General features: G+C 42.0%; 1 protein-coding gene across 3 annotated transcripts in view; it reads left to right on the forward strand.

The window, feature by feature from the left end:
* The first annotated feature begins 2,911 nt into the window (after window positions 1-2,911).
* The window catches only part of RNF10 (ring finger protein 10), a 32,191-nt gene continuing 14,436 nt past the window's right edge, over window positions 2,912-20,666 (forward strand). For all 3 annotated transcript variants that reach the window (XM_082667602.1, XM_082667603.1, XM_082667601.1), the window contains exons 1-6: window positions 2,912-3,513; window positions 12,120-12,319; window positions 17,249-17,448; window positions 18,602-18,692; window positions 19,716-19,900; window positions 19,980-20,116. In XM_082667602.1, coding sequence (XP_082523728.1) covers window positions 3,357-3,513; window positions 12,120-12,319; window positions 17,249-17,448; window positions 18,602-18,692; window positions 19,716-19,900; window positions 19,980-20,116 — 970 coding nt within the window. In that variant the 5' untranslated portion in view covers window positions 2,912-3,356. The remainder of the gene's footprint in view (window positions 3,514-12,119; window positions 12,320-17,248; window positions 17,449-18,601; window positions 18,693-19,715; window positions 19,901-19,979; window positions 20,117-20,666) is intronic.

The raw sequence follows: 20,666 nt of genomic DNA on the forward strand, positions 1-20,666 counted from the left end.
CGCGTGACCGCCGCCAGACAGGATGTCGCGTTGCCTCACTAGATGGCTGACGGCGGCCGGCCAGAGACATTATTAGCTGAAGGCGTCCTGAAACCTGATATTAAGGAGTTCTGCAGGATCCCTGGGATTCTGAGGCTATTTAGTCTTTGAATACCCGAAATCCCTTTCTTTTTCTCTCGCCAAATTGAATATAGAATTCACCAGGAATGAGCGGACCCTAGGGAGAACCCCCAATCACTTCTCAGAGGCCACGTCTCTGCATCTTGCCAACCTGTGCTACTAACTTCCAAGATATTGAGTAACTCTTGTTTTCTGGTGCAGAAGAGGGCAAACGGAGGTACAGTGTGGTAAAAGGCTAATATTACGGGTTCAATTCTCGCAATCCTTGGCGTGCATAAAGAATTACTTGGCATGATCTTAAAGTGCACATTTCCGGGCCCCAAATACCAGAGATTTCGGATCAGTAAATCTGATATGGATACTGAGAATCTATTTGACCAAACTTCTCTGGTGATTTCTATGAGAGGGATTGGCAGACCAGTCTTGAGAAACATATGCTAGACTACTCTGAATAATAAACATTGGAAAGATTGTTCGTTGGTCTTTCCATTTTATGGACCTAAGAAGTTCATAGATGGGAAGGAAAGCTCTGGCATCTATTTAGTAAGTCGCCAGAAAACACCACTCAGCCTCCCTCTCCTGCTATCACAAAGCTACATTTCTAGCTCCAACTGGTATAGAATGAGTGCTTTCCTTCAACCCCAGATTTTCCCATTCTTTTCTATGGTAAGTGTAACATAGAGCATCTTGCGCAAAAGAGGATGGAGGTGGTGAGTTTTATTTGGATTTCTGTATGTTTCTGCTTTAATTTTCTTTAAAGTATGTTTCCTGTAAATGTTTCACAAGGAGAAAGTGCCAAGGACCCTAAGAAACTACTTTGAAAAGGAAAAATCTCTTCTTGGCTTAATGTAGCCTGACAGATGGACACCTACTGCTTTATTTTGGAAGAACTACACTGGGATTTCTCTCTTTCCCTCTCTTTTAAGAGAGATAGAAGAAAGGAATGATTCACCCATGTAATCAGAGTTCTCACATCTTTGTTAAAGGAAATAAAAAATCATCCAGGAATCTTAGTGTATCTTCCACGTCTATTCATACTTAAGAATGGACTTTAGGATTTTCTAGACTTAATTTGATGCATGATGTAGCCATTCTCTCATTTCAATATGATTTGTGGTGGGAAAAAAGCTGGAAAAGGGAAAGCAAGATAAGGACTGGTGGAGGGCATTTAAGGAAATTTAAAAAATGAGATTAGGGCTTCCCTGTGGCGCAGTTGTTGAGTCCGCCTGCCAATGCAGGGGACGTGGGTTCGAGCCCTGGTCCCCGAAGATCCCACGTGCCACGGAGCAACTCAGCCCGTGTGCCACAACTACTGAGCCTGCACTCTAGAGCCCGCAAGCCACAACTACTGAAGCCTGCATGCCTAGAGCCCATGCTCTGCAACAAGAGAAGCCACCACAATGAGAAGCCTGCGCACTGCAATGAAGAGTAGCCCCCCACTTGCCGCAACTAGAGAAAGCCTGCGTGCAGCAACGAAGACCCAACACAGCCAATAAATAAATAAATAATAAATAAATAAATGAAAAAATGAGGTTAGTATCTAATTTCCTTTATCCCAGTTAAAACTGTTAACTGCAAGATGGATTGACTTGTATATACTTATTAATGTTTTGTATAACGTGATGATTAATAAGGAACCCAAAAGGGCCTAATTAGGGGAAGTCTAGGATTTTGTCTATTTGTTTATTTGTTCATCTATGACTGCTGATATTCTGCTCATCCTTCTATGCTCAGCTCAAGTAACACCACCTCTGGGGAAGCCCTCCTCTACCCCTCCTAAATTTTTGTATGTCTCTCCTTGAGGCCTCTGCTCTGGTCTGCATTTTGTGTTAACTTTATTATAGTCCTTATCACATTCTTGCATTAATGTATTTTGGAATTCTTTGGGCTGAGCACAGTGCCTGGCATATAATAGGTTTCTAACTAGATAAGGTTAGCCTTATTTATTGTTATATTTATAATAATTATTTATCTTTTTCACAGTGTTTTTCTGTGATCCTTTGAATCTTGAACTGCTACGGTTGGAACGAATCATTTATAATTTTCCAAAGTACAGATGGGTGTCATATGATTTCTAAAATACATATGTGATTTTCTAAGTCTCAGTGTCCATATCTGTAAAATGGAGAGCTGCTTATCTTACAGGTAGTTGAGAATGTCACTTATTAGCTGTGTGATCATGGCAAATGATCTAAGCTTTTTGAGCCTGTTTCCTTGTATTTAAATTTGAATTATTGTGAGGATAGATGTGATACTCCATAAAAACTGCACAGAGCAGTGTCTGCTAATGATAAGCACTCAATGATAACTATTATTATTAACACTGACATGAAATATGAACAATGATTTATATTAATAAATGACAATGAAATGAAGTAATTGCATGAGGAAGTGCTGTAGAGTGATACTAAATGTAAAGTATTGTCATTATTATCATTATTAGGAGATTGAATAAGAGCCATAAATAAATTGATATTAATACTAGAATAAGAACTATAACTTACAATGAGTCAATAAAGGAATTCCACAGGTATTCCAAAGTTTGGATGCATTATGAGTGGTATATATTATTATTAGTGTACTAAGACCAAAACCTGTACTGCAAGTCCCATCATCCTGTAAGATCTGTCACACATTGAGGAGGAAAACAAAGGAAGAAAAACAAAAAACAAACAAACAAAAACCCATTGGACCCGGATGTAGGCAGAAAACTACATTTCCCAGCGTGCTTCACACTCACATCTCCACTATATATAGTTCATCCGGGTTCTTCGAGATGCTGTTTGGCGACTCGTCGCCATTCCCGGAGCAGCTCGGCCTCGGCCCAGAGGCGAGTGTCGGTCTCTGTGTCGGAGACACTTGTCCCCGACACCAAGACAGCAAGCCCTCTCCCTTGCCCCGCGGCGGGAGAGCGTGTCCGGCCGGCCGGCGGGGCTCGCGCACCCTCCCTCGCCTCCCCTTTCCCCGCAGCCTCCGCCCCGCCAGGCCCGGCCCGGACCTCCGAGCCCCGGCCTCCTCCTCCTTCTCGGTCAACGCCGCCGCCGGGCTCAAGAGCCCCGCCCGCTGCTTCTCCTTCCAGTTTGAGAAGCCGAGGAAGGAAACAGGGAAAAATGTCGCCATGAAGGCCGAGAACCGCTGCCGCCGCCGACCCCCGCCGGCCCCGAACGCCATGAGCCTGGGTCTCCGCCGCGCCCGCTCCGCTCCGAGTGCCGCCGCCGCCGCCAAGGCCCCCTTTGATGCCGCAGAGCTCCCCCAGCGCCGCCGCCACCGCCTCCGACATGGACAAGAACAGCGGCTCCAGCAGCTCCTCCGCCTCTTCGGGCAGCAGCAAAGGGCAACAGCCCACCCGCTCCGCCTCTGCAGGGCCGGCCGGCGAGTCTAAACCCAAGAGCGGTAAGGGCGGGCTCCTGTGGCGGGGGGCGACTGCTCCTAATGCTGGGGAGGATCCTCGCTCGTGTGCCAGCTGGGTCACCCAGGGACAAGCTCCGCTTTCTACTATTCATATCTTTCTCTTTCCCATGGCTCCCATTACTTCTAGTTAACACTTAATGAGAACTGTACTGCGTGGTTTTAGTACATCCTTGCATTAAAGCTCGAAATAGCTCGGTGAAGTAGATGCTATTCTTATCCCCATTTTGCGGATGAGGAAATTGAGGCTCAGAAAAAGTGAGGTCACCAGCTAGTATGTGTAGTAGGCCTGAAGACCTGGTTTGTCTGACGCACCAGCGTACGCTCCTAAAACCACTAAGTTCATTTACTCTTAATGTTGAAATAGAATTGGGTAGTGTTCAAGTTTAAACGGGAGGGTGGGGCCCAGAGATTTGTTAAACTCAAATCTCATGTTGAATGACCTGGTCCCAGATCTCCCCAGATGAAGAGGACTCATCTTTGAATGGCTTTGTTTAGTGTGGAGTAGTGGTTAAGAGAACAGCCTCTGGATTCAGTCTTTTTAGGTTTGCCAGACCTTGAGTGTCTCAGTTTCCTTACCTGTAAAGGTGGAGAAAATAAATTAACTTAGGAAACAAATGAACTAATGCTTAGGAGAGTACCTGACACCTGTCATGCACCAAATGCACAACATGTCTATTTCCTTGTTAGACTAGGATGGTGTCATCTTATGGGGAAGATTTTGTCATTTCTGTAGTCATGCCTCTCTATTAAATATGACCATCATGATGATAATAGCTACTATTTATTGAGGGCTTACCATGTGCCAGGTACTGGGCTAGGCTTTTACCTCTTTTTTCAATACTCCAGTCACCTGTCCAGCAGGGTGGAATTGTTCATATCTAAAGAAGGAAAAAGGTGAGAAGCCAGGAGATCTGGAGTTGAATGTCTTCATCTTACTTCAAAGCTCTGCTCTTTTGTATTTTGATTAAATTAGCAGTAATAGGAAATGTTTTCAGTGGGAATAGTGGGGATGTGTGGCAGAGAGGGGAACATTGGAGTCCCCAGATGTGGAGCTCCAGTTGTTTAAAACTTCCAAGATTAAGAAAACTGCAAGGCTGACTTAAAAACCAGAAAAACAACTGTAAGGCTGAGTTGAGTTCAGAGTTTTTCTGCTCTATATAGCAAACTTGTTTACCTGGTACGTCAAGGTCTTCTAGAGCTTGCTTTTGGAACTCAGGTGGAGACCAGTTGTCTTGATAAGAATGAATGCTTTAAATATCTAAGCAGGGATAAGTGTAGACTCTCAGGCCACGTCAGGCAGTATTATGTAGACTAATTTTGGGGTTTTGCACATGTGTAGGTTTATCGGAGATCTCCCCTAGAGATAGAGGTTTGCTAGTCCTCTTGGCCAGTGTTGGAACTAGTTTAGAACAGTCTTCATATTTTTCAGTACAGCTGGTAAATAACTTTTGCATTCTATTCCTAGATGTTAAAGATTCTTGTTCTCCAGCTATCTTAATTCTCAACTAATTTTTCTGGGGCTCCTGTTTAAGCCACTAACTTACAGTCATGAATCAGTTGCAGTAAATGCCTTAAGTTGATTTATTATTTAGTGAAGCAGTAGGTGAAAGTTTGCCCCAACTCAAACAAAATAATACAGCAACAAATCTGAGGTATGTAAGGCATTTAACTTGTATTGTCCTGACTTTGAATATGTTGATTAGTGGAACTAACTCTCATTACCCAACAGGATGATGCAGAATTCTATTGTGGTTTGACCAAAGTAAATATTTGTCAGTGTTAACATTTCAGTCAGACTTGTATAGAGTAAGTATTAATTGCTGGGTTCATTCTGACTGAAGTGAATTTTTTTTTTTTTTAAGCAGCTACATAAAGGGACTTCCCTGATGGTCCAGTGGTTAAGACTCCACGCTTCCACTGCAGGGGGCACGGGTTCCATCCCTTGTAGGGGAACTAAGATCCCGCATGCCATGCGGCATGGCAAAAAAAAAAACAAAAACCCATAAAATACTCTTTTTTTTTGGCCGCTGCTGCCATGGGGCATGTGGGTTCTTTAGTTCCCCAACCAGGGATGGAACCCGTGCCCTCTGCAGTGGAAGCATGGAGTCTTAACCACTGGGCTGCCACGGACGTTCCCCTTCCCCCCCAAACAAAAACCCCATGAAAGACTTCTAAAACACTATTCACCTTATCAATTGAAAGCTTCTGAGGAAGGAAGTAAAAACTCACGGAAAGGACTTTTTTGCTGGGCTTTATGAAATACACAGGTGTGCCCTCTGGTAGCATTAGTTTTTGTTTAAAGTGTTTGTAAGAGAGCTTGAATATGTTTGCCATTGCTATTGCCTACTTTTCTGGCTGCTGCTATGTATATTCCCTTAGCAAAAAGGAAGGATAGGCCTGTAGCTAAATAGAGTTCATCATCAACCATAATCACCTGTTTGCATTTAGGAACAAATTCAGAGACAGTAAATAGAGATTAAAAATGGCTTAGGAAACTAGATATTGGCTAAGGTTGAGCTGAAAGGTAGCATATACTGCTTTAAGAACATTACAACTAAGACTAATGCTACCATAGCAGATATTGTTCAGGACCTCTTACACAGTGACTTCTACTTCTAGATGGCTGCTCTAACAAAAGAGTAGATTGAAATTTTGCATAATTCCGTAAAAAGATTTCTGTAGGATTTCAGAAGCTGACTCAACACTTGATGTACTTGATTCAGCTGGAAATTGTTGAAGGGACCTCTTGAGTTTCATGGTACTGAGTTGAAGGAAGAACAGGAAAGGTGAGGTGAAAAGACATGACTTACAACTTGTCTGTCTTTTGTTAAAGTAACAAGAACAAGAGTTTTTCAGTTTTTAAATATTTAATTCCCTTTTCCACTCTTCTTTTCCTGCCTCACATGAGAAAAAAATCTTTGGTTTCTAATTCTGTAAACCATGTGTGTAATAAATGGTCATTTGCTTCCTAGTTACATGATAAATATACTTGAGTCTTTGTTCCTGCGACTGGCTTAGGTTTGCCCTTCATGCACACAGGAAATAAGTACATTTGGCTAACAGGATTTACTTGATCTTTCTGGCCAGATTGGCATACCACAGTTTCTTTGCCTTGGCTAATTGCTTCAAACATTTGCATAATACTCCTTTTCTTGGATCTATTCCTACAGTTTTGTTCCAGTAGTGCTAAGATGTAGTTCTAAGAACGTTCAACAGTAAATATCCCAGGAATGTAGCCCAGAGGAGAGAGGTGGTTTAGAGTTCGGGGAAAGTTGTTTAGAAAGAGCAAAGAGGGACTTCCGTGGTGGCACAGTGGTTAAGAATCCGCCTGCCAGTGCAGGGGACACGGGTTCCATCCCTGGTCCGGGAAGATCCCACATGCCGCGGAGCAGCTAAGCCCGTGTGCCACAGCTCCTGAGCCTGCGTTCTAGAGCCTGTGAGCTACAACTGCTGAGCTCACATGCTGCAACTGCTGAAGCCTATGCGCCTAGAGCCCATGCTCCACAACAAGAGAAGCCACTGCAACTAGAGAAAGCCTGCGCACAGCAACAAAGACCCAACACAGCCAATAAATAAATAAAAATAAATATTTAAAAAAACAAACAGTAAACTGATTTTAAAAAAAAAAAGAGCAAAGAAAGTAAAAAGAGGCAAGAGAGAGACCTGGCTGTTTTGGGGCAAACAATGGACCCTGGCCCGGAACCAGTCTCTTGCCCCATCCTTCTGGGTGGGGGATGGTACTGCCACGGAGGTTAAAGGAAGGTCAGGTATTATGAAGCAGTTATTTTGAGGTTGGTGGTATGAAGCACTGTCCTGACACTCTTCCTCTTATATTCCGGTACCAGAAGCCAGGTTACTAGGGGTAATCTGCTCTGAAGAAAGCCTCTGAGCTGTAAATGGAACTGGAGGTTTTGATGGCTTTGAAAATTGAGGTGACTTAAAGCCTTCAATAAACACCATTTAGGGAAGTTAAAAGAATTTCCAGGCTGGTTGGCTTGAGTCCTTGGTTTCTATGGCTTTTTGAAAGTCTAATAGGTGCTCTTGATAGGAATTTTAGATTTATTAATAATAAGCTTTCAAATAACAGCAACTATGTGCCAGCCACCAGGGTAGGCATTTTACAGAAGTTTTCTCTTAGTCCTCATGACTCTATGAGGAGGGAGGGGAGAGGATTAGCCCTATTTTACTGACAAGAAAACCAGGAGTTAGAGTAATTGTCCAAGTAAATTCCTAAGAAGTCCCAGGCAATATTACTAAGTACACTTTATATAAATTCACTTAACAAGCAAGTAACTTATTGGCACATGTGTCATTCCTGATACCCCATCTCTCTTCCTTTCATTCAGAATTAATAATTTCAGCTGGACTCAGTTATCAGTTGATTCTGTAGTAAGGCCATATGTTGCCCCTCCAGAGGTGCTTGTCAACCGCTTTGGATGACGGGTAAGCAACTTGCTTGTGACATGGCATGAATCAGCAGCAGAAACTTTCTGGCTGGTATTCTGATCTATAGACTGTCCCACCTGTTACAACTACAGCTAGAAATGTTGATGTTGCCAAATTTTTTAACTGAAAAATTTATGGCCTGTTATTTGGTAATTGGGGGAAGAGACTGAAATATGCTTACTGTTACTTGGTGGAGACCTTTCTCTTAGGGAAATGTGGGACAGCTGAGACACAGTGGATTAAGTTTTCAAGTCTCCTGTGTTCTGGATTTGAGCCATTTAACTAATGGTCCATTTTGGAATGTGTCTTGATAGTTTTTGGCAGTTCTCAGCTCTGGGTGTGCGTTAGAATCTCTTAAGGACCTTTTTTTTTTTTTTTTTTTTTTTCTTAATAAGGGTGTGTGGGGCTCTTCCCTAGCAATTCTTTCTGATTCTTTAGGTCTGGTTTGGGCCCTGACATCCATAGTTTTAAAAGTCTCTGCAAATGATTCTCTTGTGCAGCCAGGATTGTGAACAACCACTTTGAAATTTAAAACTTTCAACAGAGAATATGTGTGTCCTAGGAACTTAGTTTGACTTTTTTGTCTGTTTTCCAGAATCTAAAGCAGATCACCTCATTGCTATCTCCTATTAGAGAAAGGAGGGCAGATTCATCCCCCAACTTATTCACATGTATATTCTGGCAAGTTGCCTCAGAAATAGCACTCCTGAGTTTTATCTCTGGGTCCCAGGCCTAACTACCTTCAATCTTTAGCTGCCTGGGTCTAGAGATAAGAGCCAGCCTCTCACTTTAGATGTCTGACTTCACGCCTGTAGGTAAGTGAAAGACAAGATGAGGGAGTGGATTTTAGCAACTAAAATCTTGAATCCTTATGTGGTCAGTTGTCGTAATGTTTTAGAAGTGAGCAGTTCACTGTCAGCAGTTCTGTAAGCATTATGAAACCATTTCCTTGCCAGTGTGGTAATAAGTGAAGAAATGAAAACAGCCCTCCTTCTGAGTGCCAGGTTACCTTTTTGAGCCCTTGAAGTGTAGAATCTGGCTTTACCTAAATCTGTGCAGTCTAAATCTATTAGGTCTTGAAAACAACAGGGTCAAATGCAGGATCATCTGAAATAGTCTTGGATAATAAGGTTTGGGGAACATATGTTTTCTGCATATGCCTATCCTCTTCATAAAACCTCATTTCTTTTCATGGTAAAGTTAGCTGGGGTTCTGTATCCCTCTGAATTTTCCGTTAATTTGAAATCTTACTAATTTCATGGGTTCAGAGCAAGGCAGAATTTGAGATCTGAAGTTTCATTTTCTAATTGTTACCACTGATGCCATGTTTGACTGTAACTGTTGCGAACTGAAGTAGTAGGTAAAAGTCTAGTTCTTAAATTCTAACTTTTAAGCTCTGGTCACTTTCCCTAACTGGGATTGAAAGGTGACTGGTAGGAGTGAACCCTAGCCTGGCAGTGTTTCTTTGACCATCTGTTCTGTTGACAGTGCTGCCATCTCACATGACTGGTCAGGTTTGGAGAGGATGACATACCTCTCATTTATCCCATGTTGCTGGCAAACTGAGTGTGAAGTGGTTGCTTCGAAAATCTGGACTCTGGTTTATCAGCTGATGTTTCCTTTTCCCTGAGGATATGCTTCACCTTGAATTTATTTTTGTCTGCTGTAAAAGAAGCTGGTCACCTTGTCTAGAAATAATTTCTTGTAGGTACTTACAGTTTTTTAATTATCCAAATTATTAGTATACAGAACAGTAATTCTGTTTACTTAGGTCAGAATTTTAGAGGGTGAGGCCTGAGCACAAGAATCCCTTAAAAGCTCATCTGGGTGATTCCTACAAACTGTAGGATTGAGAACCACTGTTTTAGGCCAACGTGAATAACTTCATCTCCCAAAGGTAAATGTCATTAACAGCCTGCTCTGTTGCCTTTCCAGACATGTTTCTATTAATTATATATTTTTAACATAAATAGGATTAAGCTATATTTTGGCAGGTGTGGGGGGGTTGTAGTTTCTGAGGCTCATGCTGGAGTCTTCTTTTTTTTTTTTTTTTTTCCTGCGGTAGGCGGGCCTCTCATGGTTGGGGCCTCTGCCATTGCAGAGCGCAGGCTCCGGACGCGCAGGCTCAAAGGCCATGGCTCATGGGCCCAGCCGCTCTGCGGACTGGGGCACGAACCCGTGTCCCCTGCATCGGCAGGCGGACTCCCAACCACTGCGCCACCAGGGAAGCCCTGGAGTCTTCTCGACTTTATAAACTACCACCCCTTTAAAGTTTGAGAGTAAGCCTAATGGATTTCTTCATTAAAAGTCCCCCAACTTCTGTTTTCTCTGTTCTTGCTTTTAAAGCCATTAAAGTGTAGGGTACAGACTTGATTTGGTCAGATTTCTCTGTTGAAATAAGGCAAGATGAAGTGAGTGAAGGGACAAGAAAGATGAGTCTTTTTTTGTCTGAAGACTAATTTGGGGACCTTTCACCGTTATTTACTTGGTATGGGTCTCAGGTTCTCAGATAGGTTTTATTTTGCCTCCTCTCCCCTGCTTTTTTTTTTAAAGCTGGTAAACTTTGGCACATGTTAAATGTGTCTGGGGGCTTCCCTGGTGGCACAGTGGTTGAGAGTCTGCCTGCTGATGCAGGGGACACGGGCTCGTGCCCCGGTCTGGGAAGATCCCACATGCCACGGAGAGGCTGGGCCCGTGAGCCATGGCCGCTGAGCCTGCGCGTCTGGAGCCTGTGCTCCGCAATGGGAGAGGCCACAGCAGTGAGAGGCCCACATACCGCAAAAAAAAAAAAAAAAAGTGTCTGGTCAGGGTTCTTTGTTCAATTTGGACAAAATAATCTATGCAGTTCAGCTCTGCAGTAGAAAAAGTGGGGCAAAGAATACAAACGAGCTCTTTACACAAAATACAAATGGTTAACAGACTGAAAAGTTTGTTGCTAGTCATCAGAGAAATTCAAATTTGAAACAAATTATTTTGACCCTTCAATTTAACAAAGTTTATTCAACTCAGTATTATAAAGAATGTAGTAAACTAGATGTTGTCTCTTATACTGTTGTTAGAATATAAATAAATTGGTATGGTTCTGGAAAGCAACTTGAGGATGTGTAAAAGGCTTTATGATCATACTTAATCTGCTAATTCTACTTTGAGAACTTGACATAATTATACACACAGGCCTCTGTATAAAGAGGCTCCCAATACTATTATATTAAATAAACAAAAAGTCAGAAACCACCTAAATGTACAACAAATTGGTTATGTTACGCCATAGCATATGGTAGACAACAGTGTGGCCATTAATCATGTTTTTGAAGCCTAGGGTTGCATGCAAATGCTCAAGGAGTAATAGGTGGAAGACAATATATCTTATATGCCTGTCATTCTGTGGAAGATGTGTGATGAGTGTATAAAATGGAGAATAAAAGGAAATTAAACACTTCATAGGTTGGTATTCCATGGGCACTGGCGAATTTATTCTTCTGGTTTCCAAAATTGAACTTATGTTCTTGTAATTGGAGAAAAAAAGCAAGGAACAGTTTTTAAAAGGGTATAACTTCACGCTGATATACTCTTAGAGTCCAACTTCTTTTGTTTTGTCAATTTAATAGCTTCTCAGTTTGACCTCTAAAACGTATGTAAATATTGTTTTGCTTTTGTGCCTTCTGTATATCTGCTAAGACCTAGGCCACACCATTGCGGTATAGGGTCTAGCTGTGTTGTAGTAATTTAAGAAGAATGCCTTCTGTCCTGCCTCCAGATAAAGTACTTTTCCTTAATATAGATAGGCTGTTCTTTTTCTGTCACTCTGTCTGAATGGACTTGTATCAATACAAGAGCAGTGATTAAGCTCTGTTATAAAGAAAGACATTGTGAACTGAGAGTCTGTGTGGTTTGATCTATATTGTGTCCCTCCTGAGGGAGGGACCCTTTAGGCTTCATTCCAAAAAAAAATTTTTTTTTTTCACCTTACTGTGTAATGTCTTGCCGAAAGCACTGATGCTCTGGCCCAACCCAGATAGCTTGGAGGTCATGGAAGGGCCCACTTACCTTTGTTTAAACACAATTTTGTTGGGAGGTGGAGAGCAATTCGTCAAGTATATGTATCATTTCTTAACTAATTTTTTCACATTTCTTGCTTTCAGATGGAAAGAACTCAAGTGGATCCAAGCGTTATAATCGCAAACGTGAACCTTCCTACCCCAAAAATGAAAATTTTATCAACCAGTCCCGTCGCTCCAATTCACAGAAAAGCAAAACTTTTAATAAGATGCCTCCTCAAAGGGGCGGCGGCAGCAGCAACAAACTCTTTAGCTCTTCTTTCAATGGTGGAAGACGAGATGAGGTATGGAATTTTAGAATGTCCTTTCTAGAACATAAGAAGCATGAGGTCTGATCCCCCCATCCCCAGTTTATTAGTGGTTGGGAAGGGGTGGGAGCAAGAGTTCCCCCCCTTTCTGAATTACTTGAGTAGTTGAGGATTAACTAGGTTTGGAACTTCTCCTCCTTTCTTCCCTTGAAGGTTATGAACATTTTCTTGGAAGACATTGTAATTATGGATTGTGAGAAATTATAGCAAATTTCGGGTACTGTAATTTGTATCATGCTTTAAAAAAATTTTGTGTCATCCTTTTAATATCACTCTTGATTTATAGGTACGCTTTGGAATATTTAGGTAATAAAATGGCATTAATTAATGACATTAATTTGCCCAGTAGTATCTAGAAAAATGTAAAATGCTATATATTCTTAGTCCCAGGTACTCTGATTTTAGGAGTTTCTTAGATATCTTTCTGTAAGTGCATAAAGACTCATGTACAAGGGAGGTCATTGCAACATTGTTTGTAGTTGCACAATTTAGGAAACAAACTAAATGCTATCAGAGTTAAATACATTGTTGGTTAAATATATTATCCTGCTGTTTGAATGTTGCCTACTATGTAACCAGTATACAACAAGATTTAATGGATGCACTAATGGAAGAATTCATTCACTCACCAGAAATTTATTCCTCATCTACTATGCACTAAATATCATTTAGAGTTTGGAATACAGCATTGGGTAGAGCTTATAATCTAGTTTGGGGAGACAATAAACAAATCGTTATGTAATAAATACAATTATTAAATTAAAAAAAAAGTAGACTGAGAGCGGTAAAGGGATAGAGAGTAACAAAGAGTAGTTTTAGGAGGTGGCTAAGGAAAGCTTCTCTGAGGACTCTCTGAGTCCTGAATGAAGCAAGGGAGCACACAGTAGAATTTGAGGAAGGGTGTGTTAGCAAGAGCGAATTTACAAGTACAAGGGACCAGAGATGGTAATGTTTTTCGTGTGTTTGAGGTAAAGCAAATAGGCTACCATGGGTGGAGAAGCAGGAAATGAAGCCAAAGAGTAAGGCAGAGGAATCAGATCACATAGGCCCTTGAAGGACTTTGGCTTTTGTTCAGAGAGATGGGAAGCTATTGGGGGGCTTAAGAAGAGAAGTAAGGTAATCTGACTTGGAATTGTAAAGGGGAGAGTGGAAGCAGGGAGACTAGTTAGGAGCTTATTAAGGTATTCCTGGTGAGAGTGATTGAAACAGAGTGATAGTGATGAGAGGGGATCATATTTGAGGAGATAGTTGCAGGTAGAGCCAGCAGGATTTTTAAATAGATTAGATGTGGGGTTTGAGCAGAGAAATAAATGACTAGTGTTTTTGGTAGGGGCCCAATTCAGGTACCGTTTGCTGAAATGGGGGCAAGTTCAAGAGGAGTACAGGGTTTTGGGATGGGGAGGGAAGGGGGATGTTTAGATTAGATAAAGAATGTCATTTGGAAGTGTTATATTTGCGTTGAGATGCCTGTTGGATCTCTGAGTATAGATAGGCTGTTAACTGAGTCGAGTTCAAGGAGGAGACCCTGGCTAGAGAGCTGTCCATGTACACTTGGTGTTTGCAACTATGGAACTAAGTGGGATCATTAAGGAGTGAGTGTTGCGAAAAGGGAATAGATTCAAGGACTGAGCCTGGAGTCAGGATGATAAGGAACCAGCAAAAAGGGAGGAAGAGAACTGAAAGCCATTTGGAGAAATGGCTTGTTTTGTCCTGTGCTGCTGTTAGGCTGGGTAAGAAGATTCGGATGGAAAGTTGACCTTTAGATTTGGAAATGGGAAGGTAGTTTAGGTTTTTGGCCTTGCGCTGCTTTGGTGGAGTGGTGAGGACAAAAACTTGATTGGCATAGCTTTAGAGAGGATATGAAGAAGAAACAGCAAGTTTAGATAGTTACTTTCTAGTGGTTTTGCTCTTACAGGGGACCAGAGAGGTGAGGCAGTAGCTTGAGGGGAATGTGAGGTCAAGAGAGATTTTAAGCTTAGAGAAATGCAGCATACTTCTGCTAATGGGATTGTTCTGGTAAGAGGGAAAACGTGATGCAGAGGAGAGAGAGAATTACTAGAAGTGTCCTTGAGTTCCTGAGGAGTTGGGGTCTAGCGCACAGGTGGAGGAGTTGGCTTAGGAGCTTCGCCAGTTCATCCACAGTAACAAGAGGAAGGCAGACTAGGAGCACGTTGGAGTTCTTTTCTGATTGTTCTTACTGTCTCAGTGAAGTGTAAAAGGTGAGCCAAGAGAGGAGGTTTGGAAACCAGAGGACTGGAGGATTTGTCTGGGTGTCTGGGGGAATCCGTGGAGCACAGAAGCGTAATAGGATTGCAGTATGACCGCTGGGCCGCAGAAAGGTCTACTTTAGTGAGGCTGGTTGGTATGGTGTGGTTGTGTTCTTTAGCCATGTTTACTTGCTCTGATGCTGTGGATTAATTGGGAAAGTTTTGCCCGGTGAGTACAGCTGACAAAGAGAAGAGGGCAATGGAATAGGGTCAGAGCCAAATAAGGAAAGAAGATTTGGGGGGAGGGTGTTGGATCACTGGTTTGGAGATCCCAATGGAGGTGAAAAGTTGTTAGAATCAGAACTAACGGAAACAAGCTGAGAAAGGAGTGAGTTGCTGGTAGGGTGCTCAAAATTAAGATGGTGGAAGAGGTGCAGTTATTACCACTGTGGTCTAGACTGTAGAGCAGTGCCATCCAGTAGAAATGCTAAGATAGAAATGGCAAGCCAAATATGTAACTTAAAGTTTTCTAGTTGTCACAGTAAACAAGTAAAAACGATGAAATTAATGTTAATATATTTAATCCAATATAGCTAAAATGCTATTTCATGATGTGGTACTGGCCACATTTCAAGTGCTCAGTAGCCATCATATCTGGATAGTAGTGGCTGCTTTGTTATGACAGCACAGCTCTAGATGGTATGCCCATGGCAGTGGGTGGCAGAGGTAGAGTGGAGGGCAAGCTGATTGGAGGAGAGGAAGTCAAGGAACTGAGAGGTGAACATGTTGGAAGTGTAATCAGGAATTATGATGGGCAGTATTAGAGACAGTGGGCCGTTAGTGGTAAAAAGATGAAGGTAGAAGGTTGAGAATGTGGTAGATTTTGATGAGTGAACATGAGCTCTTATCTGAGTTTGGGGCATTAGAGTGGAAGACTGATTAGGGGAGGCAGAGCCTGTGGAGATGAGAGTCTAGGGGTGAGAGATAAGGGATGACCTGGAAGTCTTGGGCTTCCTCTGGTGAGTTACATAAACAGTGAGGGGGAGGTGTTGTCTCCCAAGATCTGTTAAGATAAAAGGAGATTGCCTAACTGTGTGATATGCCACTGTATTTAATCATAACGATCATATACTCTGATTCCGTATTCATAGAATATCTCAGAGGATATATTGGTTGCCTCTGGAATAGAAGGTATCTTTGGCTTTATCCCTTTTTGTACTCTTTTTGCCCTCACCGCGAGGCATGCGGGATCCCAGTTCCCCGATTGACCAGGGATTGAACCCACGCCCCCTGCAGTGGAAGCGCTGAGCCTCAACCACAAGACCGCCAGGGAAGTCCGCTTTTTTGTACTCTTTAGATTTCTTTATCGTGTATATACAAGTGTTGCTCATTAAACTCTAAATTTGACTTTACTAACAAGCAGCAAAAGCCTTAAATTTGCATTTCCTTTGACTCAGTAATTCCTACTCTACATTCAAAAGAAATAATTGTAGGTGCTCAAATGTTTGTGCACAAAGGTCTGTCAACTGTGTTTATCATAGCATTATTTTGTTAATGCTGGAAAAGCCATGAACAATCTGTCCTACACTAAGGCATTATAGTATACCTATCGTAATATAATGGTATATAGCTATTTAAAGTGACTCTTCAGGGACTTCCCTGGTGGTCCAGTGGTTAAAGACTTCGCCTTCCAATGCAGGAGGCGCGGTTCGATCCCTGGTTGGGGAGCTAAGATCCCACATGCCTCACAGCCAAAGAACCGAAACATAAAAAAGAAGGAGTATTGTAATAAATTCAATAAAGACTTAAAAAAAAAAAGGTCCACATCAAAAAAAAATCTTAAAAAAAAATAAACGTAAAACAGGCTTACCAAAAAAAAAGTGACTCTTTACTAGTATTTAGTGACAGGGCCAAGTGCCTATGACGTTAATTGGGAAAGTGGGATTAGAAAATGGACTAGCTGACTTATAGCAGGTACCTGTACCATTTCAATTTGGGAATGTTAGGAGGACCACAAAAGCTCCAACACAATAAATCTTCCATCTCTGTGCAATGCTATTTCTCACACGTGGTTTCTTGTCACTTTCTAAGCTGTTTCTGAATGTGCTGATTGGATTTATTTCTGGACACAGAGCTAGTCTGCCTACATGTTCTAATTCTGTCAGTTTTAATTAACAATGAATAGCAGTGTGTGTCTTAGACAGGAGGTCTCTGGCAGGATCCTGAAGCCTATGGCAGTTAGTAGCTGCCTGCAGGCCGCCTCCAGAGTATAGTTCCACAGATTCATTTTGACCAGAAACAAACCAGAGAGCAAGTAGCTAACAAGAGTGAAGGTGTAGGAGTCTTACGGGACTGTGGAAAGATTAATCCGGTAAGTAAATCTTTGTGCTTCAAGATAGCTAGAGAAGTTCATGCTGGGTTTTGTCATTTAATGGTTAATTGCCACTTAGGGCAGACTAAATAGTTTATAAGTAATTGTATGTTAGAGGCTCTTTTTCTCTTTTTCCACTCCCATCTAGATCTTAGGTAGACTTTTGCATTACCCCGTCCTAGGAAAATTGTTTACTAAATATAAGCCTGTGTTTTATTTAGTTAATATTTTAAGCCGTGTAGAAGGAGGGGTTGTGCAGGTTTCTGCTGTCATTTAGCAAGTGTCATCCTAATCTAAAATCCTCTGATTTATTCTTATTCTCTCTAGGTAGCAGAGGCTCAGCGGGCAGAGTTTAGCCCTGCCCAGTTCTCTGGTCCGAAGAAGATCAACCTGAATCACTTGTTGAATTTCACTTTTGAACCCCGTGGCCAGGCAGGTCATTTTGAAGGCAGTGGACATGGCAGCTGGGGAAAAAGGAACAAGTGGGGACATAAGCCTTTTAACAAGGAATTGTTTTTACAAGCCAAGTGAGTATGGCTACTCTTAAGAGGGAAGTGAAGTTGAGCCTTTGGGCATTTGTGGTGCAAAGAGGCTTCTTTTAAACTACTGTGGGAGAGAGGCGGAAACAGAGTTGATTCTCTCTCTCTGTCTCTCTCTCTCTGTCTCTCTCTCTCTGTCTCTCTCTCTCTGTCTCTCTGTCTCTCTGTCTCTCTGTCTCTCTCTCTCTCTGTCTCTCTCTGTCTCTCTCTGTCTCTCACTCACCTCACTTTGAAAACACAGATGTGTTTCAAGTGGATGTTCTTGGTGCTCAAAAGAAGATAATAAATTTATTTATTTAGCTTAAATAAATAAATGCTAAAATTAAATAATGCTTTAGTATCATGATGAGGTAGTAAAAGTGTTTGCTTTGGAATTGAATCCAGATTTGAATCTTGTTTTGGCCTTCGACCTTGGGTAACTTACCTAACCACTTTGAGATTCAGCTTTTCCTCTGTAAAGGAGGAGAAATTACTTAAGGGAGAATTGAGTGCCAAGTTGGAGTGCTTGGCATACATTTGCTCAAATACTGATTCTCTTTTGTTTCCTTTTGTGTGGCATTAGTTATAATGTAAGGTTTGACCTTGGATCTAGACTGAAGTAACCATTTAGTACTTTATATAAACTGGTGGGAGTTGCCTGGTGGCCTAGTGGTTAGGATTCCAGGCTTTCACTGCTGTGGCCTGGGTTCGATCCCTGGTCAGGGAACTGAGAATCCCCTAAGCCGTGTGGCGTGGCCAAAATAACCAAAAAGCTAGTACTCAAAAGATTGAGTGGGGACAGTTTTTTCTACTGCCTTGAAGACTAGTGGTTTCTGGGGGTGAGGGAGGAGATCTGGCTTCCCTTCTGGTTGATGGAGCCACAGTCTGGCTTAATTTTAGTTCAGAGGAGGGCCTGCAGGCAGCTTGGCTGGGCCTGGAAGCAGAAGAAACAGAGTTCATGGTAGACTCCTACCCGCTGAGTCTTTGGATTCCTTCCAGAGCCAGGACTTGGAACTGAGGCTGAAGTCCTAGTTTAGTGCTTCACAAAGCATGGCTGCTAATGGCCTGCATTTGATTTCTAAGTAAAGAGATGATGAATTTCTGCTGAAGGCTTGTTGGTAGATTCTGACAGTGCCTTTTACTTGTCTCTCCCTATTTTTAGCTGCCAGTTTGTGGTGTCTGAAGACCAAGACTACACAGTTCATTTTGCTGATCCTGATACCTTAGTCAACTGGGACTTTGTGGAGCAAGTGGTGAGTAGCTCAGCTAAGCTTATAACCTGTTAGTGGGAGAGAGAACTAAAGAAAGGGACCGTGGTGACAGCAGCTTTTGGCTGGGTTTACTGCTGATCCCACTTTCTGCCTGGCCTTAGTGTAGATGTTTTCCAGAGATCAGTCCTGGTTTCTTCTGGAGTTCATTTTGTGCTAATTGGCTCTGGCCTGCAGGACTGGGTGTTGGAGGGCTCTGATCTGTAGGACAAAAGCAGTCCTGTCTACTACCTCTTCTCTTCTGGGAAGAAGTAATCAGAGGAATATGAGAACTCTGGTTACCCTCCTGACCCAGGATGGACTCATTACATGGACACTGCTTCATTGGTAGCCATTTGTAGTAATCAGTATCAGATTAGGCCTTGGCCTTGTGACAGGTGAAATGAGCTACACAGCTGTACTTCTGTCCAAGCTACTGCTGTGTTTGTTTTCTCTTCTCTGTTATGGGCTCTGGGTATCCCCTTGTCACTCCTAGGTTATATGATGTAGTTTCAAAATGATGGACCCAAAGCCTGGACTCCCATTACTGTGAAAATTCATAGAATCATCTGAAAATGACATAGAAGGTCTATGAAACTTAGGTTTTATATGCATTGGTTTAAAAAAGAAAGTAGAGACGTACAGTATAAAGTGGAAGTCTCATTGACTCCTCTTTTGGAAATTACCGGTACATTACTTCTAGAACCTTTTTGTGCCTTTATGTATGCGTACATATAAATCTTTTTTTGTAAATGGGATCATATATTGATTTCTGTCATTTTTTCCCTTTGATGTAGAACCCCCAAAATACCTGTTGTATAGTTGTTTTAGTATATTAAACTATTATTACTGTTTCCTTTATGATTTGCTTGAAGTGCTATTGTACATATACCTGCACTGTTGAACAGTTTTGTGAAGATGTGTTGTTAGAGCTGTATAGGGATGGGGATGGAAGAGGAGAGGCTTTAACTTTGGTAATCCGTAGTCATTTCTGAAAGTAGTTTAACTTGTGGTGGCATTTTGTTTCAGCGCATTTGTAGCCATGAAGTGCCATCTTGCCCAATATGCCTGTATCCACCTACTGCAGCCAAGATAACCCGTTGTGGACACATCTTCTGCTGGGCATGCATCCTGCACTATCTTTCATTGAGTGAGAAGACCTGGAGTAAATGTCCCATCTGTTACAGTTCTGTGCATAAGAAGGATCTCAAGAGGTAAGACGGAGATATTTACTAGATTAGATCCCAGTCTGCTAACTCCTTGCCCTGCTACATATAAATGTCCATGTTACAGTGTTGTTGCCACAGAATCACATCAGTATGTTGTTGGTGATACCATTACGATGCAGCTGATGAAGAGGCAGAAAGGGGTGTTGGTGGCCTTGCCCAAATCCAAATGGATGAATGTAGAACATCCTATTCATCTTGGAGGTAAGTTCGGTTAATTTGGGGGCAGATAATGGTGGGTGTATACCCTTTAAGGTTCCTTGAATATATCTTTTTACTGTCAGAGATTTAGCCTTTCAGCAAGCCATTTCTGGCATTTCCAAATTAGTCATAGTGTTCCAGTAGGTTGGGGTGGAGTTTGCAGAAAGTGGTTTCATTCTTGGTTTCAATTTGGTTCAGTTGTAAAATGAAAAATTAAAGTACATATAAAGCTTTGTTGAATAGCGTCTGGCTCTGTGCCCAGGTTTTGGGGATTCCCCAGTCAGCCAGTCTTGGCACCTGTCATCAAGGAACTCGGTGTCTAATAGAAGAGACAGACTGGTGGCCAGGCAGTTCGGATCTAGAGTGTGGGCAGTGCTTACAGTGGGGGAAGTGCAAGAGGTTGTATTCTCTGTATTCCACATGGAAATGAGCATTGAATTAAAGTGGCATTTCAGTTTCTGGGCAAAAGAGATTTTTCAATAAACAGTATTGAAACAGTTGACTCTTATGGAAAAAATAAAATGAAATTAGATCTCTATCTCATACCATTCAT

Source organism: Grampus griseus (assembly GCF_964374135.1).
Source record: "Grampus griseus genome assembly, chromosome: 12".
Lineage (NCBI taxonomy): Eukaryota > Metazoa > Chordata > Mammalia > Artiodactyla > Delphinidae > Grampus > Grampus griseus.